The sequence below is a fragment of the Alexandromys fortis genome, unplaced genomic scaffold (genome assembly GCF_014885135.2).
Source record: "Alexandromys fortis isolate MF-2015 unplaced genomic scaffold, M_Fortis_MF-2015_v1.1 scaffold_10, whole genome shotgun sequence".
NCBI classification, from domain to species: domain Eukaryota; kingdom Metazoa; phylum Chordata; class Mammalia; order Rodentia; family Cricetidae; genus Alexandromys; species Alexandromys fortis.
Window position 1 is genome coordinate 10,217,707 of NW_026067895.1, and position 26,249 is coordinate 10,243,955.

The 26,249-nt window shown below is 47.9% G+C and overlaps 1 protein-coding gene across 9 annotated transcripts in view; it reads left to right on the forward strand.

Annotated features, from left to right (window-relative positions):
• Kank1 (KN motif and ankyrin repeat domains 1) overlaps nucleotides 1-26,249 on the forward strand; it is a 182,146-nt gene that overhangs the window by 153,744 nt on the left and 2,153 nt on the right. For 6 of the 9 annotated variants that reach the window (XM_050157836.1, XM_050157862.1, XM_050157844.1 and 3 more), the window contains 8 exons: nucleotides 3,908-6,586; nucleotides 16,768-16,953; nucleotides 17,529-17,640; nucleotides 18,653-18,895; nucleotides 20,232-20,319; nucleotides 22,220-22,439; nucleotides 24,410-24,552; nucleotides 24,628-24,828. In XM_050157836.1, coding sequence (XP_050013793.1) covers nucleotides 3,908-6,586; nucleotides 16,768-16,953; nucleotides 17,529-17,640; nucleotides 18,653-18,895; nucleotides 20,232-20,319; nucleotides 22,220-22,439; nucleotides 24,410-24,552; nucleotides 24,628-24,828 — 3,872 coding nt within the window. Of the gene's footprint in view, nucleotides 1-1,556; nucleotides 1,928-2,932; nucleotides 3,043-3,907; nucleotides 6,587-16,767; nucleotides 16,954-17,528; nucleotides 17,641-18,652; nucleotides 18,896-20,231; nucleotides 20,320-22,219; nucleotides 22,440-24,409; nucleotides 24,553-24,627; nucleotides 24,829-26,249 lie in introns of those variants that run through there. The other 3 variants (XM_050157879.1, XM_050157828.1, XM_050157884.1) reach the window with 3 other exon arrangements.

Sequence of the window (26,249 nt, forward strand, 5' to 3'; positions counted from 1 at the left end):
CAAGAGAGTTCCAAAGATTACTCCTGCGTCTGTCGAGGAAGGTTCGGGTGGGTGTTGTTTCGTGAACTGTCCACTTCTGGCCACACTAACAGTAAAGAGAGACTGGGGAAAATACTGGCTTTATATTTGAAAAAAAAAAAAAAAGAAAGAAATGAAATTTAAACCCTGGCAATGCTGAAGCATGCATGGGCAGCCCGTATATGGCGGTTCTGTTGAACTTGTCCATATTGGGTTTCATAAGTTAATTCTACGGTGGAAGAGGAATATTAGCTGTCTTCCCTTGCCACGTCCATTCACCGCCCACTTGAGCGTACATAGATTTTTACTGCAGTGCTTTCCTGTCGGAACAGTGACTTCTGTTGGTAGATTTTTTTTTAAGTATCCATGTGGCATAAAAATTTGTAGAGCACAAAATAGATATCACCCCTAATTTCACACCCTAAAAATAACTGTTAAAGGGGTTTTAAATGTCTACTTGTTAACTGGTGTAGAGTTTTGGAAAATTCAGTCTGTCGCTCTGAGGATGTTTATCTGAGGATGTTAAGGAGGGATAAGTCCAGACATACTTTTGTACAGAAAAACTGAGGAATAAATACGGGCCATAGGAATGTTAGCAGGTACTTGTGTACCGACACACTGGAAATCAGGAGATAAAAACAGTGAGATTGTGTCCTGGGTGTGGTTACCACACCTCTTTTCCAGACACTTGGGAGGTAAAGGCAGGTGGATCTCTGAAGGCTAGCCTGGTCTATTTAGCTAGTTCTAAGGTAGTCAGGGGTATCTAATGAGACTCTTAGAAATATAAGTTAATTAAGTAAAAAATATTGACGTAAGACTGACTATTTCAATTTAATAGAATACTTGGTACCCAGGATAATTGTACAGATGAAACTTTGAGCATGTTTGTTTGTTTGGTTGGTTTTTTTGTTTGTTTCGTTTTATTGCTAGAGAAAGAAATACAGGCGGGCTCCAGGGTCCTTTCAGAACTCGGGATACAGCAGTGCTTGGGAAGAAGTCCGCTGTGGTTAAATTCTAACTGCCCCTGATATCCAGGGGAGAAGTCCAAACTGTCACTTGGGGGTAATTCAGAAGGACCCAGACCTTTGGTTATCTCTACTCCCTGAGCTTGGGAAGCAGCTAAATATAGGGCCAGTTAACTTTTGCTGAAAAATGTGCTCTGGTGTGTGTGGTGGGGGTGGGGAGTTGAAACCTGACCCGGAATCCACTCACTTTTCCCACTGAAAATGCTGCAGCGGGAACATCCATAAGAAAACCTAGAAGTCAGGCCGGCTCCACCGCCTCCGACAGGACTGACTTTCTTTGTCAAGCCTCTGTGATACCCTGCAAACATGCCCCCGCTTTGTTTGCAGTGGATAAAGGGCCTGTTTCGTTAATTTTCTTTAAGATTCGTGGCCAGGGCTCGACAGTGGGAGGGGAACTGTTGGTTACCCGTCACCTGTCAGGAACTAGGCTGAGAAGTGCCCTTCAGTGCTCGGGAACAGTGGCCAATTGTGGCCCTGCCCTTCCTCAGGTGACCCGGGCTGAGTTTGCTGGGCCGGCCTCCAGAACACAGACTCTTTGATGAAGTGTCGGGCCCCAGGGGCAGACCGAGCCCTCGGTGGAGAGGCTCACATTGCCGGCTTTATTTGGGCTCCTGGCAAAGCTGCACCAACTAGCACAGGTTTTCCGAAGAAGGCAGCGGCTTCCTGTTTTCATTAAGCCAGCAGGGGGATGCGGGTCCGCTGAGTGTGCCTTGGGGGGTGACGGCTGCGGACGGCTGAGCCCTCATTGGTGAAGGCTGGGCCTATGGTGTCCCTGCGGGCCTGGGAGGTGTGTGCGCGAGTTGACAGGCGTTCCCTTAAGTGGAGAGGAGCGGAATCCGGGCCTGGGGTGCGGCGGCCAGAGGCTGTCCGGCTGTGGGCCTGCGGTAGGTGAACTTGGGAGGGATAGGCCTGTGGGGTGGGGCGAGCCGAGGGGTGCGGGCCGTGGGCTTAGGGGGTGAGGGCGACCTGCAGATGGCTCCGGCTCCCGTCCCACGGGACCCTGAGCGCCCCCACCCCCACCCCTCCCGGCACCATACTGTGAGCCCTGGCTGAGTGAGTATTCACTCATTCACTCAGACACCCTGGGCTGGTTGGGGTCAGTTCTCCTCGCTTCCTTTGGAACTTCAGACAGTTCTGGAAACAGGTCTGGCTGCGTATTTTGAGCTAGCGCACTGTCCTGTGGAGTTGGAAGCTAGGAAAGAGAGAGGGGAAGACACATTCTGGTAGCATGAGCTCAAATTTCCAGGCACTAACACTCCCGGTCAGCTCACGCTGGGACACTTATTTCAAAGAGAATTCCTTAGCAGTTCTAATACTGCTCTCTGGTGCTGGTGGTGGCAGCAGCGACTATGGTAGTTTGGATTTGGAGATTATGTGTGTATGTGGAATGGTTGACCCCCAGGACTCATGCCGCAGGCTAGCCAAGTATTCTTATCTTAATATTGTTTGAAATCGAGATACAAAGAATGTGTGTCCGTTTTTATTCCTGCTTGGTAATCTTTTTAAACTTTCTGGAGTTTCAAAAGAGAAAAACTTGGAGGCAAATGGTGTGTGTGTGGGGGGGGGTCGTTCCAAGCATTCCCCATCCGTTGTAATGTGTTGGGAACTAGGAAGGCGGCAGCAGCATAAATGGGCTTCACATCCTTGGGGCTGAACTATAGTGTGGGCAGGGGGATAACCAGGACTGGGCAGGGGAAACAGATGGCTCTCATTTTCACTCCTAGCTTTTGGTCCTTTCCATAGACCTGAAAACACAGGCCTTGTTAGTGTGGCTGTAGAAAAACGTATGACCTAATCCCACAGTTTCAACAAAACGACCTTGCTTTTTTAAATTCGCAATTCGTGGCTCAGGATCAGCAGTGAGACCTCCTTTTTGATGTTTGGTTTAGCCAGAAGCAGCATCTACTGAATACCGCAGGATCCTGACGGTGGAGTTTGGTTTGCCCTTCCTTCCATTCCTCTTTAGACCTGCTCTGGTTGCTTATGACTACAAAACCAGGTATTTGTGAATTGGTCAATGTTGGGTCAAAAAGCACAACGTGGCAGAGCTGAGAAAACTTTCTCTCCATTTGGGAGAGCGTTTTTAGTAGGGAAGAGAACGGAAGCAGTAGGTGAAAGTGTATCCCCTGACCTTATTCTTGTACCTAGGCTACCTGAGAATCCACTCCCTCTCCTGTGTCCCCAGCTTGGAAGCAAGAAGGGGTCGGGGCAAAATGGAATCATGTGGGCATAGTCAGACACCAGGTGGCTCTGGCCCACTGGCAAGAAAGACTACCAAACCTGCAAGAACGAACACACACACACACTCTCACAGAACACACTGATGTCCCTGGCTCCACGCGTTCCTCTCTTTTACTCTGCTGATCTTGCTGGACACTGCATAAGATGGGAATCTTAATAATTCCTCTCTTTTCCTTCAAAGAACTGTGGAGGACAAGTGAAATTACACAGTCACGTTGTCAGGCTTTTTGTACTGATGTGCTTGGCTCTCAAGGCCATAGTTCCATAATGTTATGAGTTGAATGCTTGAATTATCTTTTTATTTGGGGGGGGGGCTTAGTACTGTAGATTGCTCTACTACTGAGCTACACCCATGGCCGTCTTTATTTTTTATCTTGACATAAGAACTCTCTCGGTTGCCTAGGCTGGCCTTGAATTTGGAATCCTTGATCTCTCTGGTAACTGGGATCGTGGACTTGTGCCATCACAGTGGTCAGTGTCTCTATTTTCATTCAGAGAGTTTAGGTTCAGAAAATAGGGCTGCCATAACATAGACGATCAGACTAGCTTGTGCCTCACTCGCAAGTAATTGTTCTTACTAAAATATATAACACGTGTATTATCATGTCTCCTCCCTCTCTTAGATAAAACAGATGACGTTCTGAACGGAGACCATAACAAGGAACAGAAGGACCCATATTTTGTGGAAACCCCTTATGGTTTTCAGCTAGACTTAGATTTCGTCAAATACGTGGATGACATACAGAAGGGAAATACTATCAAGAAACTTAACATCCAGAAGAGACGAAAGCCGTCTGGACCATGCCCAGAAGTCAAGGCCACGCCTGCTCATCAGGGTGTGTGGACTTCCACTGAATCCCTGTCATCCTCCAACAGCGATGACAGCAAACAGTGTCCCAGCTTCCACCTAGCCAGAAGCCACGTGACATCAACCCCAATCCCGCGACCACCTGCCCCCCTAGAGACCTCACCCACTTTTGCCATCCCTGAAAGTCGACAGCTGCTGCCCCCTCCCTCACCTCAACCTCCAAAGCACAACCTTCATGTCACCAAGACATTGATGGAGACCCGGAGAAGACTCGAACAGGAGAGAGTCACCATGCAGATGGCACCGGGGGAGTTCAGAAGGCCCCGGCTGGCCAGTTTTGGGGGCATGGGCTCCACGAGCTCCCTCCCATCCTATATGGGTTCCGGTAACCACAATTCAGCCATGCACCAGCTTCAGAATGGCTACCAAGGCAATGGGGATTATGGTAGCTATGTCCCGGCAGCTGCTACCACTTCCTCCATGGGGAGCTCCATCCGCCACAGCCCGTTGAGTTCAGGGATCTCCACCCCCGTGACCAACGTGAGCCCTATGCACCTGCAGCATATCCGAGAACAGATGGCCATCGCCTTAAAACGCCTGAAGGAACTCGAGGAGCAGGTGAGGACCATCCCCGTGCTCCAGGTGAAGATCTCTGTCTTGCAAGAAGAGAAAAGGCAGTTGGCCTCACAGCTGAAAAATCAGAGGGCTGCGTCCCAGAACGAGGCATGTGGGGTGAGGAAGCGCTCCTACAGTGCCGGCAATGCCTCCCAGCTGGAACTGCTTTCCCGGACCCGAAGGGGTGGCGGGGAATTGTACATCGACTACGAGGAGGAAGAGATGGAGAGCGTGCAGCAGAGCACACAGAGGATCAAGGAGTTCCGGCAGCTCACAGCCGACATGCAGGCGCTGGAGCAGAAGATTCAGGATAGCAGCTGTGAGGACGCATCGGAGCTCAGGGAGAATGGACAGTGCCCGTCTCGGGAGTGCAAGTCTGTGGCTGTCGGGAGTGATGAGAACATGAACGACGTTGTTGTTTACCACAGAGACTTCAGGACCTGCAAGGATACAGCTGTAGGGACCGTCACCGAGACTAGGAACTTTGGCACCAGTGTGACAGAAGCCATGCTCGGGGTGATTACCGAAGCTGACAAAGAGATTGAGCTGCAACAGCAGACCATAGAGGCCTTAAAGGAAAAGATTTACCGCCTGGAAGTCCAACTTAAAGAAACCACCCATGATCGGGAGATGACTAAGCTAAAGCAAGAACTACAGGCTGCTGGATCCAGGAAAAAAGTCGACAAGGCCACAATGGCCCAGCCCCTTGTCTTCAGCAAGTTGGTGGAGGCACTCGTGCCAACCAGAGACCAAATGGTTGGCAGTCACGTGGACACAACAGATTCGTGTGTTGGGACCTCGGTGCAAACAAGCAGTGTAGGCATCTCCTGCCAACCCGATCGCAAGAATCAAGTTGCGGGGCCCGAGCTGCCGATGAACTGGTGGGTCGTGAAGGAGAGAGTGGAAATGCGTGACCGATGCGTAGGGAAGTCTGTTGAGACTTGTGACCAGAGTGTGGGCGTGGAAGTCAGCATCTGTGAAACAGGCAGCAACACAGAGGCTTCTGGGAGCGACCTGACGCTCCTTACGACAAACTTGAACCTCAAAGACGTGCGGTCCATCGGCTGTGGAGACTGTTCTGTTGATGTGATCGTCTGCTCCCCCAAGGAGTGCGCCTCCCGAAGCATGAACACAGAAGCGGTAAGTCAGGAGGAGGCCGCCATCATGGCTGTGCCTCATACCGCAAACCAGCATACTAGCACGACTCTGGAGCAGGTGGACCAGGGCACTAACACGGAGGTGGCCACCCTTGTGGAGTCCTGCACCAACACCTTCCTCAGCACTCTTGACAAGCAGACCAGCACCCAGACCGTGGAGATGCGGACAGTGGCCATAGGAGAAGGCCGGGTCAAAGACATCAACCCCTCCACTAAGACTCGGTCTGTTGGTGTTGGGACAGTGCTGTCCGGCAATTCCGAGTTTGACAAGCCATCTGCTGTGAAGACCAAAGAGTCAGGTGTGGGACAGATAAATATTCACAACAACTACCTGGTTGGTCTCAAAATGCGGACCATAGCTTGTGGGCCTCCACAGTTGACTGTGGGACTGATGGGTGGCAGGAGGAGCGTGGGTGTTGGGAGCGAGCCTGTAGGGGATCTCATGGAGGAAGCTCCTCAGCCTCCGCTTGCATCTGGGATGGTGACTGGTTTGGATCACTACATTGAACGCGTGCAGAAGCTGCTGGCAGAGCAGCAGGCCTTGCTGGCTGAGAACTACAGTGAACTGGCAGAGGCTTTTGGGGAGCCTCATTCCCAGATCGGCTCCCTCAATTCCCAGCTCATCAGCACCCTGACATCCATCAATTCCGTCATGAAGTCTGCAAACATGGAAGAGCTCAGGCACCCTGACTTCCAGAAAACCAGGCTGGGTAAAATCACAGGTAGGTGGTACCCCAGGGACCTGAGCATGAGGACATGGGGACACTTACAAAGAGTAGAGGTGTGTGTAGCTCAGGGCTCTGAAGAGGAGAAGTCCAAAGCATGGCCCCAACTTTCACAAGCTCTTTCTTTGCTCTGTTATAGCCAAGAATGTATAATGTCCCCATTTCCAGGATAGTGACATCAGTCCACGGGGGCAGAGGGATTCATTTTCCACCACATGATTTGTTGAGGACACATTCAAACCGTAGGAGGAAAGATGGGGAGACTGTCTCTCTAAGAAGTGAGGGTGTTTGATTTTGTTTATTTTTTAACTGCTGAAACCATTTTTTGACTCTTGAAGACAGCTTTAGGATGGGATTGAGTTGATTGCAAACCAAGGTAACAGCAGCTTTGCCTGATCCTCAGTATCTCCTAGCTCCTTTGGCCCCTGGCTTCAGCCTAACACAGGAAAGCAGGTCTATGAGGCCTGGCTTCCCTGGAAGTGTCCTCTGAGGCTCATGTCTGTCTTCTGGTTATGTATTTGCTCATTTTATACAGAACTGCTTTTAAAATGCCTGTATTATTTATATGCATAATTATCAGTATATGACCAATTAAAAATTCTAGAGTAAAATCTTCTTGGTTAGCATTTTATGAGAGGGTAGACACTTCATCGACTTGTTACGAGGGCAAATAACCTTTGAATTTCCACGTCATTTCAGCACAGGTACAGGCTCCCCTCCCTGCTGGGGTCACCAGGCCACAAGCAGTAAGCGAGAGAGCTGTGCTAGGTCAGGAAGCAGCAAGGACTGTGGAGACTTTGCTTCCGGTTCCAGGGACAGGGAGTACGGTGTCTGGAGGGGAAAGTTTGCTTTTGCAAGGACAGACAGCGGGTCTTTCTCCTACACTTCCGTTTTCCCATTCATGGAGATTCCTGCTTGTCTGTTTGGAAATTAAAGCTGCTCACTGAGCAATCACCCTGGGATATTTTGTGATGTAGCATCTCCCCAAGAGACTCACTATATGTGTCTTCCCTTGGAACCAGGTGCTCCAAGTCTCTCCACAGTACCCTATTCCTGGGCATGGCCCCAGGCTCCCAGTCCCTGATGCAGGAGCCTTACCTAGGGAGAAGGGTGCTCATCAAGTGAACTCTTTTGTGAAAATGCAAGGAATAGGTTGGAGTAAGCCACCCATAGAAGTCTCAATATGCCCCTTATGTCCAGAAAGGACAGCCATGAAAGTAGACTAACATATACCCTTTCGATATCTTCCTGGGTTCATGCTTTCAAACCTGAATGATTATTAGTTTTTAGTATCTGTGCTATAGGCCAGAGTTTACTGTGAAAGGGGAAAAAAGCGCATAACAACTGATGTGTATGTGGGTTTGTTTTTTAGAATTTTAATACATACATAATTATTCTAATATTATAGACACATATATATCACTCTAATAAATATACAGAGGAGTCATTTTAGGATAAACAGGATTAGACTGATATGTGGGCTGAAGTGAAATCTTACATCTCTGCCTCCTCATCCTTTAAAAAAAAAATCATTCTCGCAGGTGTTGATGTCAAAATTAACTTCTTCAGTGCCTCAGACACAGATGCAGAGGGAATTATGAAGACATGCTCTTCCTGGCCTTCCTTCCTCCTCCCCAAACTGGGGTTACTAGTTCACATTCTCATCGAGAATATTCCGCTGTATTACTGGGGTGATTCGTGTGACCTTCTGAGCATGGAGATCGGGAAATTTGATTTGATTGTGCTACAGTGTGCTCTGGGCTCCGTCCAGTCGTGCTGACATTCCACACATTGGGGTGTAGATCTGACCCGGCCATGAGCACCTAATTAGTCGGCTAATACACACGAGATCTGTGACAGCCGGGAACAAAAGGCAACGATACTCTCGTAGCAGGTGGCTAGTCATAGTGGCAGCCACTGTCGGAACACACAAGAGAGACTTTAAAGACCGTCTGTAACTCTTGCCACATACACATTGTAACCCTGATCTGATATGAGAAAGGAATCAGGTCAAGAATTTACCCCACATAGGGTGGCAGCTCGATACCGGAAGGCGTGCATTCTTAGCATCCGCATGCTACATATAAGGAAGCGTCTGTCACAGGACACTGGGTCACCATACCTACCTAGTAATCCACACTGTGCCTCACACCGTGTAGACCATGTAGCAGTGCTAAAAGGCTTTTGTTCATACAATCTTATCCTTTCAAAACCATTAAGGAATTGGGTTTGACATGGCTCGGAGTATTAGCAGTCGCTGGAACAAACCCAGTTCTTTCAAGAAGTTAACTTTGGGGTCCGAAGCCAGCAAGGCAGCCCGAGTCCAGATTATGTCTGCAAAGAGAGGTTGTCTTCGTGCCTCCACAAGGTTGTGATGAAGAATCAGGGTCTGTAAGAGGGAAGCTGCTGCTGCTGGTGTCTGAGTTCTTCCAGAAATGGGCTTGTTCAGAAAAGTTGCTAAACAAAGCTTGTGCAAGTAGCCTTTGACTTGTTTGTTTGTTTTTCTGTTGTTTTGTATTTGTGAGTGTTTTGCCTGGCTGTATGTCAATGCATTGCGTGAGTGACTGGTTCCTGCAGAGGTGGGAAGAAGGCACCAGGTTCCCTGAACGTAGAGCTGTAAGTGGTTGTGAGCCACCATGTAGGTGCTGGGACTCGAACCCAGGTCCTCCAAAAAAAGCAAAAGTGCTCTCGTCAGCCCCTCCCCTTTTAATCTCCACTTTTTATATTCATAATTCTGGCTTATGAATTTCCTCTCTAACACACACATTCACATATTGCACACTCATATGCACCAATTATTATGCCTGTCCAACTAATATTTTTATCAAGATAATAAATATTATAAGGAAATTGGGTGGGAGTAAGATAAATTGTCAGGACACAGTCTTTCAAAAATCAGTATTTAGGCTCAGTACATTATTATACAATAGATACAGGTATTAGACCTTATCTGTAGATGCATTGTTTCTAGAGTTAAGGGTTTAATGATGGAGTCACTTGTCAGCTTGTGGACTGTTGTCATCTCCCCACCCCCTCCGAGACAGGGTTTCACTGTGTGGTCCTGGATGTCCTGGGACTCACTGTCAACCAGGCTAGTCTTGAACTCAGATCCACTTGCTTCTACCTCCCGAGTGCCGGGCTTAAATGACGTGAACCACCACTGCCCAGCCGCAAACTGTTATTTTAGCCACATCATCACACTGAATATTTTCGTTCTATTCCCAGTTAAAATTACACTGGGAGTATGTGATTGTAAGTCCTTTAGAAGACCGTGAAACATGTTCTCCTGTAGTACCCCTGTGTGCGCTAGCTACGTACGAGAGTACAGGTATGTGGCTTGAGGTGTAGAAACATGTTTTTTTTTTCTAACTGAATTTGAATCACAAATTATGCTATTTCGCCGTGCAAAATCATGCTATCTCCCATGTATTTCCTCACCTAAGTGGCCATAGCGTTCTCTCAGGAGTTGAGGGACAGTGTGTTGTGGCATTGTTTGTCTAGTACAGTTAAAATGGTCACAGGAAGTAAGTTCCCTCCCTCCTCCTCTTGACAGACCCTCACTGTGGATCAGCCTGGCCTTTCACTAGAGCCTACTGGCTCAGCCTTCGCAAGTCTAGGATTCCAGGTGTGCACCGCCATGCCTGGCTAAGAGGAAGGAAACTCCATTATTACCAAAAAAAAAATCTTAAGTTTTATTTTTTCCTTTATACCAGTGGGTTTATATTTGAGGAGTGGAGTTTCCTCCTTCTTCTCCTCCTTTTCTTTTCTTTTTTTTTTTTTAACTTTGGAAAGGGGAAGAAAATTCTAGACAAATGACTCAGAGTTACAAAGTCCCTAAAAATATCGAACTATCCCTGAGCAAACGCAGATAGAACGTAACTGCCTGCCAGATGATTTTAGAAAATTCACCTTTTACACTCAAAGAGCTGCTGCTTACACAGTCTCTGTTTGCGTTCTTAGTTTAAAGGCTTGTTTAAAACGTTTATGAACTTGGAGACCTTCTCTTAGCTGTGCAGATTTGTAGGAAGAAATCTAACCAAAACAAGAGTGGGAAATGAAACTGTTACAGAATTCTGTTTCTGAAGAACTGTCTGGTTGTTTCTCAAGCTACACCACTCAGTATCTGTTTTTCTTCTTGCATCTCTTTTTTAAGATGTTATGGGAGCGTCAAAATCAGCCAGGCCAAGAGGTCCTGGAACCCCGCAGTGTTTAAGTGGCCTGGGGAGGAAGGGTCTCTTCTGGCCTGGGAGTCTGGAGAGCTGGCTGGTTCTCAGGCCTGGGAATTTGTGTTTGTCTCTGCAGAGTCTGAGTTCTGCGTCTGGGTCAAATGAGAAGACTCGTTTTCTCCCCAGGCTCCCTCCCAGCAGAATTTTCCTGTGGAAGTAGCTGTATAAAAGACTGGCCATCCACTTCAGTGGAGGGTTATGCCTTTGAATTTATTTAAACACGTATTATATGCTATCACCCATTTCCTACCCCCCCCCCCCACCGCCGTCACCAAATAAACACTCCAGTTTGAGGGGCATGCGGGAATAAATGGGCTTAAAGCAGGGAGTGTCTGTATCTACGCTTAAGGTAATCTGGAGGCTCACTGCCACGGAACTGCATCCCTAGTCTGTGAGCAGAGTCTCTTCATCTAGACCAACCCATAACTTCGAGTATCTTTATGCTTGGGCCTTTTCCTTTTTTAATTGTGTATAACTTTATCTGATTGTCCAAAATGATAGCTAAATGAGGTCTGGTGATGGTCTGTGCCTATAATCTCAATACTTCAGAGGTAGAGACAAGAGGATCAGAGGTTCCGCTTATAAGGAGTAGTAGGCTAACCTGCTGTATATGAGACCCTGTATTGAAAAAGAGAAAGAAATTATTCCTGTTGGGCATGTTCTACTGGGCCCACACCTTTAATCCCAGCAGTCAGGAGGCTGAGACAGGTAGATCTCTGAGTTCAGGATAGCCTGAGTTTTATAATGAATTCCAGGCTAGCCAGAAGGGAAAAAGTGAGACCCCATCTTTTTTCCTCTTCTTTCTTTTTTTCTTTTCTTTTTTTTTTTTTTTTAAGAGCTGGAGAGGTGGCTTTACAATTAAAGGCTAGGGCTCACAACTAAATCAGGGCTAGGGAGTTGATTCAGTGGTTAAGAGTATTTACCATTCTTGCAGAGGATCCAAGTTCAGTTCCTGGCACCCACATGGTGGCTCACAAACATTGTAACTCCAGTCCAGGGCATCCAACATCCTCTTCTGTCCTCTACACCGGATGCGCACATGGTACACTTGCGTGCATGTACGCAAAATACTCAAAATAAAATATCAGCACTCAGGAGGCAGAGACAGGCAGATCACTCTGAGTTTGAGGCCAGCCTGGTTTACAGAGTGAGTTCTAAACAGCCAGGGCTGTTACACAGAGAAACCCTGTCTCTTGGTGTGGGTGGAGGGGCATACCTTTTTTTAAGTAACCCCTGAAAGATTAAAATTGTAGGCCCAGGTCACTTGACTATGTGTTAATGATCTTGGGAAGAGGCATTCATCTGTGAAGGAAAGGCCTTCAGAGGATTTAACTCTGCCCTCTCCCTTGGCAGCCCTTCAGTTGACACTTGTTAGACAATTCTGCTCTCCTGAACTTGATTTTCCTAAGTGGTTATTAGCAAACTGCAGAAGTGTTCTGGGAGAAGATGCTGGCTCACTTGTCACTTATTCCAACTGGATCCCGAATAGCTGATGTTCAGGCTAAGGGCGGTTGGTAATTTTCAAGAAACATAAAAGGCTTGAATTCATGCTGTCTGCAGGAATGGCAGACACGGTCACTTTCATCGTGTCTTTTCCTGAGCAGAGAGTCGCTCATACTTCAGTGAAAATGTTTAGACTCTGTATTGCCCCCCCCCCATCTATTCATGTTGATCAGTAGCTGTACATTAAATGTCAGCGATATCGGTACTGCAGCACATAGCTATATCGATGTGCCGTGAATAACTGGCCCACTGTTTGGGAAGCCAACACGCAGCGTGTGGCCAAAATGTGAGTGGTCACCGTGGAGATAACTTAGACAAGTAGAGAGTGCTCAGGGTTCAGCTGTGGTCAAGGCCACCAAGGTCTGGGGAAGAGCAGAGGACCTTGGCTTCTCTGGGAGGAGCCTGCACAGGGCACGTTTTAACTCAGCCTTAGTTAAGGCAGCTTGTCAGCCTGGGATTTCTGGGTCAAGTCACGGGAGGGTATATAATTAAATGTGGGTGGGGTTGCGGTGAAAAAAAATCTGATTCTTAATCCACTCTGGGGTTGTAGTTTCTGAGCATCCACTTTTGGTGGATACTCAGCAGCCGTTTGAACTGTTCTCGGGAGAATAACACCATGGTGCTGGAAATGACTGAAGGGCGCGCAGCTCTGTCCTGGCGCAGCTCCGGGCTCCTCTGGTTGGAGGTCACCGTTTGTATTGCCAAGTTTGCGCCTCCTCCACTTGGGGCAGAAGTCCAAGAGGGAGGGTCCTGCTCCTCCATCTAGGCCACACACTGTCCGCCCCTGTCAAAAATAGAATCTCTGCTTCCTCATCCTTGAGCCAGTGTGTACACCCAAAGGGCAGGCCCCTGCTTGTGCCCATCCTCACCCCAGGAGACTCAGTTACACGGTTACATTTTAGGGGAAACACCTAAAGGCATGGACAGCCTCCATTGTGAGTCAGAAATTATGGTTCTGCTCGTTCTTGACAGGGAAGCTAAATGGTCTTTAAAAACCCATTCAGAATGCTAAGGCTCAGGCACTGCAGCTGCTACTTAGCCCACTATACTGTTTGGAGCTGCGTTTTCTCAAAGCAGCTGGAAAAATAAATAAAAATTTGGATTTGCTTGCCACAGTAGTGTAGGTATCTGGAACAAAACTTTTAAAGTTCATCTTAGTAAATTTTCAAAAGTCAGGAAGAAATGTCACAGAGGAATTGGAGGGAGGGGAGTCCTGTAAAAGTCCCCTATTTTCATGGAATTATTTTTCTTATTTAATATTTTGTTTCTAATGGCCCTAAAGTTGGGAATGCTACAAAATAAAATTTACATCACTTTTTTAAAATATAGGTTGCCTTCGCTATTAAGATTGTCTACATATTAAATCCTGTGCACACTTTAAAATTAGAATTAGTACATTGAATGAATGCTTTCCACTCTCCAGAACAGTAAGATTCTGTCACTCACCGTCTTTCAGTCGTCACTAACCTGGCCAAGGCCTAAAATGGAGCTCATGTTTTATTAGTATCTATGGCCACTTTAAATGAGCTGGAGGCCAAAGCCATCTCGCAGCCGCCGCTCCTCCCGTCTTTTCACTGACTATGCCTGTAGGAACCGTTGCCACCCAGAGGTGTCTGAAACATCTGGGCTATAGGGCTAGGACAATGGAGGGTCTTTTATTGCTACCTTGCGCTTTGCTTTTGCTTGAGTGACATGTCGTCTTCGCTCTGGACTTCCACCATTGGTGGCCCAGGCCTGTTCACTAAACAGTTATTCCTAAGACTCCAGACACTTCCCAGTTGACGAGTTGGGGCTGAGGAGGCATGCACTCTTGGTTTTCAGCCCTCAAGCTGCAGTTTAGTTTAATTTTAGTAGTTCTCGATCTTGGCTGAGGGGGAAAATCACGGGGAAAGAATAAAAAAAAAAATCCCGATTCCACACTGGGCCTCATGGCGCACACCTAATTTAAAGCAAGCCCTGAAACGACAGAGGCAGGATGCTCTCCGAGGCCAGCTGGTCTACCTTCCAGGCCAGCAAGAGCTACGTTATGTAGTAAGATCCTGTCTCGAAATAATGATGATTATTATATTATTATATATTATTATAGTGATTGCTGAGCCTACCAGCACATAGCAGCCCTTTTCTGTATTGTTGAAAGTCCCATCCCCTCATATACATGCTTTCCAACCATGACCAGTGTGAAAATCTTCTCAATGGACTATATTGGCTACTCTGGTTTTCCCTGTTCATCCCCACTCTTCCTCCTCCTTCTTGCCTGTGACAGTCCTTAGTCAGAGCTTTGTGCCGGGGCAGTGCCATTCCATGTGATGCCCGTGCCTATAGTAAGGGCCTTGCCAAGCTCAGGGAGTCACGTCCAGGCCGTTCAAGTCCAGCCAGTTTGAACACCACCCAGCACAGATTTTCCAGCAATACAGGGAGGAGTTTTCCCTGACATGACTAGTAAGGACTCGTTTGGTGCCTGGTGACCTTGGAGTACCTGTTGGCCTCAGGCAGCATCTCTGACCTCCAAGTAATGTTTAATGAAGGACATCTGTTGTCCAGCACCATTCTAAACCTTGCAGAGACGCCAGATACAGATGCAGCAAGAAGGGCTTCAAGGAGCCTGCCCGCCCAGGAGGGAATGCACAAGGGCTGAGAATCCAGGGTGGGGAGTGTTTGGTTTGCACAGAGCAGTGATAGAGAAGAGAGCCTTCTGGAACGGTGTCTAGAAAAACAGAATTAAAAGAATAGGATTTAGGCCGCGTCTTGGAAAGAGCATGGACAGCACGGACCATGAAGGTGGCAGTGTGCCAGGCTGGTGAACAGCTTGCTGAGAGAAGACTCCGTGCTGAGAGAAGACTCCATGCTGTGGTCACAGCACCACATGGAACCCATAAAGACCGCATAGGATTCTCTTGTGCGAGTGCCCGCTAGCTCAGCACTGGTTTCTTACGTAGACTGTGAGGTCAGCTTCTCCTTTCTGCTTTAAATATGGGCATGATGAAAATCCTATATGTCTCTGTGCATCCTTTGAATAACATTTTTAGAAATCAAATTACTAAATTAAAGTGAGTTTGAAAACAGCTGGTCCATACTTAATAGGGATTATACAAAACAAATTTCTTACACTTAGTATAGAAAGGTAGTAAATATTTGAAAAATTTTAATCACCATAGCTTATTCCTTTTAGTGGACTTTTGCTGGTTAATCTTCTATAAAGGTATATTTGTATGTATTATTATATTTAGCTGGGCATAGTGGCATGCAAAGGCAGCAAGTAAGATCTCTGTGAGTTTGAGGCCAACTTGATTGATATGTATATATAGAAAATTCCAGGCCTACCTACCAGGGGCATATAGTGCAACCTTCTCTCAAGCAAACATACATATCCATAAATTTCAATTTATTTGCTTTTTAATTTAATCTTTTATTATCAAGAGCATTTTAGTGTTGGTCATATTGAGAATTATGTAATACATTAAATTACAAAATATTAATCAAATTTTCCTGCTTTGGCCAGTAAACAGATATGAAATGCTTCCCATGTGGAGAAGTAATCTAGTGAACACAATGAGAAATAAGTTGACAAGGAAATATTTCTAAAACTCACCCTGTCCCTGTAGGATAGACCCTAAAAGTGTGACAGATGGCTGTACTGAGATAGGAACGTTGGCTCCAGCTGAGGAGGGAGGGGACGAAGGTGGTGGCTGTGTGGAGATGGGGAGAAGGGCTGTCAGGAAATGAGGGAACCCAACCGTAGCACCCTGGGCTGCTGTCCATTTCCCCACAAAGACCACAGGGATAAGGGAATGATGATGGACCAGCAAGATGGTGGCAGGCCATGATGGCTCAGTGCATCTCCGTGCGGACTCCGTTTCCCAGGCTTCCCCAGTAGAGGAGCTGCTCCATAGGTTGTGTCATATTTTTTTTTTTTCAGCTGAAGCCTTAATGGCTTTGGAGATGGGTGGGAACATGGTTCCTGTACCAGTGTGCTGGAAGGGAGCTACAGTAGGAGAGCAAGATGCTCTGTGGCTCAGATGACAAGCCTTGGCGGGCCAACGTTCTGCTGACCAGGGCAAAGCTTAGCAATCATCGAAGGCCCTGGAGGTCTGAGTCTGGGTGATGTAAATAAGCAGTGTAATGTGTTCACAGGGGAGCACAAGAAGGAGAGTTGTGACACTTGGATTTTTTTTTTAAGTATTTACTTTTTAAAAATTTTATTTGCGTTGGTGTTGTGCACCTGCATTTATGTTTGTGTGAGGGTGTCAGACCCCCTGGAACTGTTTACAGACATTGTGAACTGCCATGTGGGTGCTGGAACTTGAACCCCAGTTCTTCCGGAAGAGCAGCCAGTGCTCTTAACCACTGGGCCATCTCTCCAGCTCCCTGAGAACTGCTTTCAGTGAAACGACTTTTAAGTGCATGTGCTGTCCTAGTACCCCATTCCCACGCTCTTCTCTTTCTGAACAGGAAATCACTGTAAGTGTGGAGGCCTTCGGTCGGGAGGACTGTTAAATATGCCAACGGCCCAGCCTGAGCAAGAGACAGGAATGGCGGAAGGGAAGCTCGTCAGAGGCCGAGACCAGTTCCCCACTCAGGGAAACACTCTGCCGCCGGTGAACCTGACAGATGACCAGATAGCCACCGGCCTCTATGGTAAGTCTCCGCAGCTTGGCGTTGGGATTCTAGGCAGCACTGCCGGCATCCCAGCTGGTGATCTGTATGTCGACCTGGGAGACAGGTTATAAAATATCTGGCAGCTGGGAGACCTGGAGTATCTTTACCAGATAGCATGCTCTGCAGTCTTAGCAGCAAACTATGCGCTATACAAACAGCCTTCCGTTCTCTCGCATGTTAGCATGCACGTCCTCCCCACCCCCAGCTTATCGTAGCTGAAGAATACCAATACCCCTACCTTGGTGCCTAGGGTGAAATGAGACACGACGTCACTTTATAAACATTACGGCTTGGTATAAATGCCCCTTATCACCAGTTTGTAATGTCTGGGCACGCTGATAGATTTTTTCTCTCCCATTTTAAAAACACATTATTAATAGAACAAATGCTGAAGTACTTCCTCTGCTTGCACATACTTTCCCGGTGGTCTCGTGAACGTTTCTCGCCCAAGCACACTAAGAACCACATTCATAAGCACGAGGAAGGATGCCCACTCGGTTTAACTTGGATGATTTCCGTGAATTTTCATCACTTCGGTTCGCTTTTCTTTACAGTCTGTCCAAATAATGAAAATACACTGAAGTCCATCATGAAGAAGAGCGATGGGAATAAAGATCCGAACGGCGGCGCCAAAAAGAACCTCCAGTTCATTGGCATCAACGGCGGGTAAGGCGAGTTGGTGGTGGCGGAGTGCAGACACCTGTCTCTTTACGTCACTGTCCAGGTGCCTGTTCTGGGACGCTGCTACTCATGATGATAGAAGAATCCTTCCTCAGAAAGGTGCTCCGGGCTTCTCTTCCTCTCTCCTCTTGCTGTTCTTAAGGATATGTCCCTCTTCCAAGGGTACCCACTGAAACTGGGAAAGTGACTTCTCCTCTCCTCTGACCTGGAAAAAAAAAAAAAAAAGTCTTCAGCAAAACCCCAGCAGGGCTGCTGCTCTCCTTTGGACAGTTGCGCTTGTACATGTTAGAATACAGGAGGGAACCGGAAGAGGCTGGCAGCATTGACCCAGGGCCCAGTGACAGACGTCCCCTTCTCCAGAATGCATCGCTTTTAGCTTAGCTCTCTATGTTCATGAGCAAAACTTTAGGGCATTTCAACCGAGGAGTACTAAACCCGGCCCTCGCTCGGGTTCCTTGCTTTCTCCATAGAATACCTAGTAGTTGCTAGCCCAGGTGGTTGAGCCTGTTTGTCCTCCTGCAGCTGAATCAAAGCAATTAGTCAATTGCTCAATAAGAAGGCAGCAGTACCGCTGTGGGTATTTAGAGTGAAGTGGCTACCAGGAGAGGCCTAACATGATGGTGCACGTTTTACAAATCTCCAGCCTTACTGAGTGATGTGGCCCGGAAGATTTCAAAGGCCATACCCGAGAAGGAACTATTGGTTGCTTGTATCATCTATTCACCTTGAGAGTGGGAGGAGGAAGGGGGCGGAAATAGGAAGGATGGAGGGAGAAGCAGCTCAGAATAAATCGAGAGGAGAGTGACTTTATAGAGAACCAGATCTGCAGTTGCTGCTTCTCCCTCCATCTGACTCAGAAATTCAAAGTCTGTGTGCAGGCTCTAAGCCACTGGCTAGGTGTCTGCAGTCAGGCAGCGGCTTTCCCTCGGCAGGAATGTCTGTCACTGGGTCTTAATGGGGACACCGTGCATCTCCTGAACTCCCAATTGCCACCTAGGTATGAGACAACTTCAAGTGATGATTCCAGCTCAGATGGAAGCTCTTCTTCTGAGTCAGATGACGAGTGTGATACCATTGAGTATCCTCCTGAGGAAGAGGAGGAGGAAGAGGAGGATGACGACACTCGGGGAATGGCGGAAGGGCACCATGCAGTTAATATTGAAGGTTTCAAGTCTGCCAGGGTGGAAGATGAAAGGCAGGTTCCAGAATGTGAACCTGAGAAGGTGGAAATCAGAGAGAGGTGTGGTACACTCCCCTCCCCTCCCCGATTCCTCCCACGCTTGGTGTACTTGGGTAATAGAATTAGCTGGTTCAGGTAGTTTACAGCTCTACCTGTGGGTTTAGCCTTATCTGTGTCTCGGAGGCATGCACATCTGGTCGGGGCACTGGTAAATATAAGTGCAGGGTATGGTCTCTCTCAGATCTCTTAGCGTAGCAACGAGAATGGCTCAGTTAACCGTTCCTTTGTTTGCTGAAACTTTAATGTCTAATCTGGCATGTGGAACCACCGTCCACTATAGCGGCCATTGTTTGAACACATCACCTTGAATACAAAGACATAACCTGACATTTCTGATGGCCAGCACAATATTTAGGAGTTCAGATTTTTATCTTGATGCAAATGTCAGAATTGTTACCACGGGACCATTGTGTGTGTGTGTGTGTGTGCAGAATGGGAGTTCAGCCTCAACCCAAAATCCTATTGACTGGAAAGGTGATGGGTGTCAGCCACATGTCTCTGTTTTGTTGCTGACCGGGTGGCAAGGAACATAACAGTAGATGTGGGACTGTCATAACTATCAGCTGAAGTAAAATCTCACATTCTAGTTGGCTAAAACATCCTCTGAGACATGGGGTGAGTTTGTGACCCCATTAGCAAGTGCAGACTTTTGGCTTATAAAATGAGAACAGATGGGAACTTTGGTGTGGTTTTCGGGTCTGTGAAGTACACATTGGCACATTTCAGCAAACATTCGTTCTGTTACATTTGTCAAAGAAGCTCACTGTCAACACAAGGTAAGTATTTCCAGAGGGTGTGCGATGTCTTCTGGGTTTCAAACAGCTTTATTGAGATTGCCATGTCATTTGATGTGGGACTTTGCATATGTGTTGAATGAACACTTGTGTCACTAGATGTGGGTTCAACATATTTTAAAAACAGAGTCTTACTGTGTAGTCCTGGCTGGACTGGAACTCACCCTGTAGATCATGGCTGGCCTCAGACTCACAGAGATCTACTTGCCTCTGTCTCCTGAGTACTGAGATCAAAGGCATGTGTCATCACACCTGGCCAAGACGAAGGATATTTTTAAGAACTTAGAATATTTTATAATGTCCTAAAAGCCAAACTGATGTAACTGGAAGTTACTCTTCTCCAAAGACCTTCATTGTGGAGGTACTGACTTTGTGTAGTGGTGTGTCAATCACCAATGCCCAGAGACAGCTCCAGTCATCACGATCCGTCTAGGCTGGCTCATGGCCCTGGCCCATTAAATGGTTGTGGACTTTCAGATAAAAATCACTTTTATTTTATGACAAGCCCTAAGTTTTCTGTCTTGTTTTTTTCTTCCCTTTAGGTATGAATTAAGTGAAAAGATGTTGTCTGCATGCAACTTACTGAAAAATAACATAAATGATCCCAAAGCCTTGACCAGCAAAGATATGGTAAGTGTGGTGAGAGGAACAGTCCCCCGGCTGTGCGGCATCACCCAGTGTACCTCGGTCGGGAACGTGGTGGCCTGCCCCTCAGCTGTTGCAGGCATGCTTCTCCCTGAGCTGTTCATTTCTAGCACAGCTGGCCGAGCATCGTACTGCCCAGCCCAGGGAACACACTGTTTCCCTGAGGCCCAGCTTCCGCTCTCCTTCACCCACCCTGTACTTTTCTTGGAGTGGAGGCATCTGGGAGGCCCATACCTGGCAGAAAGAAAGAGAGGGCTAATTGCAGGCAATCTTCTATCCCCGTGTTCCGCTTCTACCCATAGAACCTTCTGGCCCAAAGAGCAGCATCCCAGAACTTTTCAAAAAGTAAGCGTAGTTTTTACAGGAAGCTTATCTGGGCTGAGGTCAACATTCCTTTCCATTAGGAAAGTGCCCATTAGGTTCCGGTGGGGAATGCAGACGGCCACTATTTTTAAACAGAAAACCGACTGAACAGCTGGAGAGATGCAGAAGCGGGTAGCAGAGAGACTGTGATCCGCTCAGCGGTCAGGAGTAGCCCAACACAGGACACAGAGGGAGTGCCGTGCAGCGGCTGAGCTAGTGGGCTGCCGGGTGACTCACTCCTCTGCCGACAGCCTGGTCTGCAGCTGCTTGGCCTGGCCAGGCCTCTGATTGGCAGCTCCGTCTTCAGGGAATTGTGAAAATGTGGCTTCTTGTATTAATGTGATAATGACATAGATTTGAGTTGTCACATGTCAGCAGGTTCAGCTCCCTTGAGGCTGAGTCATGCGAGTCCGCATCTGCTGCTCAGGTGACTTACAAGGCTCTTGGGATTCTGGAACTCTGAAAGCAAAATGAGAGCTAAGGAGTTAGCTAATCCTAGAAACATAGTTGGGATGCTGTGGGCCTGGCATGTTACGTTAAAAGTTGGTAGCGGCTGTCACAGACTTGGACACCAGTACACAGGAACATGTGCCCGTCAGACCACTCTTGCCAAACCTAGCCCCTGGATCTGGGGCCCTGGGAGATGCAGCCCTTGGGCCTGAGAGATGGCTCAGTGGATAAAGGTGCTTGCTGTCAACCTGATGACCTGAGTTTGAGTCTCAGGGCCCACACTGTAGATTAAGACAACCAATATCTGCAGGTTGTCCTGTGACCTCCATATGTGCTTGTGATGTGTATTTTACACGTGCACGCATGCACACACACATACACACACAAAATAATATATAAAAATATTTTAAGTATCCGTAGCGTACCAGCTACCAAGTCAGACTGATAGTGCTAGGATCAATTCATTCCAGCTTGCTCTTTGAGACAGGCCCTCACACCATAGCTCAGGTTGGCCTGGAACTCGCTATGTAGCCTAGGCTAATCTCACCTCCCAGCCTAGTGCAGCGGGAGAGCTGGAGTTACTCACTCTGGCTCAGGAAGCATCTTAGTTGTAGGTGGGCTAAGTTCTTCCTGATTCCAGTGAAAAGTTCGCTTGCAAGTCTAGTTAATTCAGTAAACACAAACAGCTCAAAAGTCAAGCCAGGCTATAAAATAGACGCTATAAAAATGAAGTTTTTGCTTGTTTTGTTTTTGTTTAAGACAAGGGAACTAAGATGTAGGATGGGGAAGATCCCCAGGGTCATTTGTTCATAAGTAGCAGGATTCAGAACTAAACCATGGGGATCTGGCTCTAAACCCATTTGTACATTGCTGTGACCTCTGTCCTGGTGATGAGAGTGGACAAACGAGAAGAGAAGTTCAGGTTTGCTGTCTGGAGCTGCTCTTGAGATGCTGGGTTTCACTAGCACTTGAGAGCCGACGCTGACTGTGTACACTTTGACTATAAAAGGCCTGACTGCTTGGGCTAGAGAGAGCTATAAATAAAACTGACAGCAACTTGGTGTTTTGGCAGAGGTTCTGTCTGAACACCCTCCAGCATGAGTGGTTCCGCGTGTCCAGTCAGAAGTCCGCTGTGCCGGCCATGGTGGGTGACTACATCGCTGCCTTCGAGGCCGTCTCCCCGGAGGTCCTCCGCTACATCATCAACATGGCCGACGGCAATGGGAACACCGCCCTCCACTACAGTGTGTCCCACTCCAACTTCCAGATCGTCAAGCTGCTTCTGGATGCAGGTACGGAGGCTGCCCTGATGCTCCCCTGGGAACACTCGGGTTGTGACTTGTCTGCATGAATCCCCTTGACCCGTGCCTGAGTTCGTTGACCATCCTGAAGTCTTCATTGCTTTTCTTCCACATGACATGGCAAGAACGCTGTTCTTGAGTCATGGGTGGGAGACTTCAAGTACACCAAGCCCGGACAATAAGAAACAGAATCCAGGTCTATTTTGAAAGGCGGCCTTGAGGATATTCTCACTGCAGGTCGGCTGTCTTCAAATGAGGTGGACCTTGCTAGTAAACATGGCTCCCATTGGCTCCTCCAAGAATCATGCAGGCTTGACTCATGGGCCCAGCGTCCCAGCATTGGTGTCTGCAGCCACTTTGTCCTTGTACACCAGCCTCATGTGGCCCTACAGAAGTGAGGGGCTGCTCAGGATAGCAACTAGCAAAGCCACAATAGAGTCATGACTGTCCCTGCCCAACTACGGCGCTCCTGAAGAGCCGCAGATAGCAGAGGCGGTGTTTCCCATCACCACTGACCATGTAATGACACTGGGGAGAGCGTGCCATCCCAGAAGGCCCTGGGTCACGCCATACATGAGAGGAGAGGGCAGTTCGGAAGAAACCTCTTGAGAAATTGAGCCTTCAGCAATGCGCTTAAGTGGGGGAGCCCCCAAATCACCTCCATTATCAAAACAGTACTTTTGATATGCCACTAACACAGAATGTACAGTAACTCCGTCTAGTGAGGACATGTTAACACCTGATTTCTATAATGAGATCATCCAGTTTCCTTTATTGTCCTTTGATGTAATGGCCTGATAGCCTTTACTCCATCCTGGAGTTGTTAATACAGAGGGGAAAAAAAAAACCCAAGCACGCTTATCATTTATTATCTTCAGTTTCTTTTCTTGGTGAGGGGTGTGGTGGTGGAGCTATCTATGGCCTTCTGCATGCTGGACAAGCACTCCACAGTGAGCTGCCTCCCAGGGCTGCGTGTGCCCTATTTCTGTGCCCACATTAGGAGGTGCCTGCTTCCATCTGACGACCGGAAGGAGTTACAGGCCTTCTTCCCTCCAGACTATGACCTTCAGCTGGGGATACCTGGAGAATACCCGAGAACACAACTTCAGCATTACTCTTGAAATGAATGGTTTTTCTGCTCTCCGAGCTCTAGAATAGATATCTTGGCAAACTGAATTGATCCCGTTGTTAGGTGATTTTAATTAATCACTTCATTTACTCTATTTTTATTGCTTCCTATTTTGAGTAGATTTTTGGCTCCATATAATGTAGCTCTGGGTGCTTCAGCATGGAAGGACTGACGAGCTCAGATTCCGAGGACCTTGGGTACCTGTGTGTACCCACTTTGCTACCAACAGTCTTTGCTTCTTACACATAAGTCCTTCCATACATCCCATTGTGTTATTTTGTTATGGAGTAGGTAGGGTCCCAAGCAGTTTTCTCCTTGTCCCATCTTAAGTGTTTAACTTGATACCTGCTCAGTGTAAAAGCTACTTTCCATTGCTCTTCATCCTGGCTTGTCATTAAAGCCCCAGAATGCTTCTTGAGACTTCCAGAAGAGGAGAGCTGTAGCCCATAGGGTCTGGTAGTCCTTGGCAGTCTCTTAGAGGACTTTTTGCATTAATATTGATCTTACACCGCAAGCACTGAGAGCTAGAAACCACGTGGTTGAGTTTCTGAACATGTGCCTGTCTAGATCCCTCATGGTGCTTACACTCCAGAGTAAGCACACTCAGAGCCTGCTCGTGCTGCGCCAAGCTTTCACACCGTAATCACCAGTCACTTGCAGGGCACACTGTAATCACTTCCCATCGTCTCGGCTGCTGCCAGCCCGCTGAGACGGGACATAGAAACAATCGTCTCGTTCTTAGTCGCTTTCGTTTCCAGAGCCCTTTCCACAGGGCTCCCCCGAACACTTGCTGCTTTAGGTGGCTCTCCCTAAGGACATTTCTCTCTTGCAGACGTGTGTAATGTAGATCACCAGAACAAAGCGGGGTACACGCCTATCATGCTGGCGGCACTCGCCGCCGTGGAGGCAGAGAAGGACATGCAGGTTGTAGAAGAACTCTTCGGCTGTGGGGACGTGAACGCCAAGGCCAGTCAGGTTAGTGTCTTGCTTACTGGGCCAGCCTTCCTGCTCAGTCTGTACTTCCGCCTCTGACCCATACTTCTTTCACAGGCAGGACAGACGGCCCTCATGCTGGCCGTCAGTCATGGGCGAATAGACATGGTGAAGGGTCTGCTGGCCTGTGGGGCTGATGTCAATATCCAGGACGACGAGGGCTCCACTGCCCTGATGTGTGCCAGTGAACATGGGCATGTGGAGATCGTCAAGTTGTTGCTGGCCCAGCCAGGATGCAATAGCCAACTGGAGGACAATGTGAGTCCCACTGGGCCTCTAGCCAGGGGCTGGCGGGTGTGGGCCCCCTCTTTCCTGCTCCTTGGGGACTGGTGTTGGCATCCAAGCCTCTTCCTTTTATAGCCCAACTGAGCAGCATTTACCGTGTATAGTCTGACCCTGCATTAGCCAAGAGCAAAAATAAATAAATGGACCTCAGCCTCGAGTTCATAAAAGGAAGAAGGTGAGAACCAGGGTCCCCTATGGGAGTGAACAGATGGGCCCCACAAGATGACACTCAGTGGAAGCAGTGTGTGAGTAGTCTGTCGGTAGACACTTGGGTTTTCTTCCCCGGACGGACCACTTAGGCATGCACATGCATTGTCATGGCAGGGCTACAGTGGCCTTTCAACGTGACTGTTCTGTGACTCACAAGCCAGGAAGCCCATGAGCTCTCTGGCTGTTCTGAGCCCCCTTCTGCTTGGTCTGTTTCCATGGTTACAAATGACCCTCCTCCCTCAGCTCCCAGGATGTCCCACTCCAAGATAAACCTTGCACAAGAACCTTCTGAGGCAAGAGGACAAGCCAGAGAGACCATGTACCCCCAGGCAAAAAGCACAGGACTGGCACTTGGGCTGTGGACCCAGTCAGGGATCATGGAGGTCAGGCCAGGCTGATCCTGGTTTTGAAAGTTTCTCTCTGCAGAACACAGGTTCAAGCCAGAGTTTCCTTCAGTTCAATACACCGTAAAGTTAGAGGAAAGATATCCTCCTTTGCCATAAATTTCGGATCCTCCTGGGCTCACTCCAATAAGCCAAGCAAGGAGAGATCGTCACTGGGTAGAAGGGCAACCCCCGCCTGCCTCCAGGGAACATGTAGTTCCCTTCACTTCCTCAGGGAGAGAGAGTTTGCAGCTTGCCTCTTCCCCACCACAGTCTCCGTTGCATGTGTTTGGGAGTTTGGTCAATTGCTTTCCTTCGGAAAACTTGTCTCTTTGTAATAAGAACCTGTAACATTATGGAGACTTCAGAAATCCTGGCTAACCGGCTGATTGTCCACTTCCTTATCCGTGTACAAGGAGGCCTACGTCCACCTGACCCCTGGAAGGAAAGCCGCTCCCTGGACTCACAGTGTGGGAGGGCAGGGTGCTAATATTCAACATGGGAATCATTTCCCGTTGCTATGAGCAAAGGAGAGTCCTTACTTCAGAACCAGACAGTTTGTGTGTTTGCCCTTACTTCAAAACCAGACAGTGTTGTCCTTCGCCGTATTTCCTTCATATCCAGTTCATGTCCTGCAATTTCATAAAAACCAAACAATTAACAAAACAATGTTTTTTTTTTCTTATGTGCAATGCTTCCCTTGGTATTTCCAGAAGATACCATGCAAGCTGCCAGGGTAGAGCGCTTAAGTGTGTGTTGGGGTGTGTGGTGTGTGTGTGTGTGTGAGGTGTGTGTGTGTGT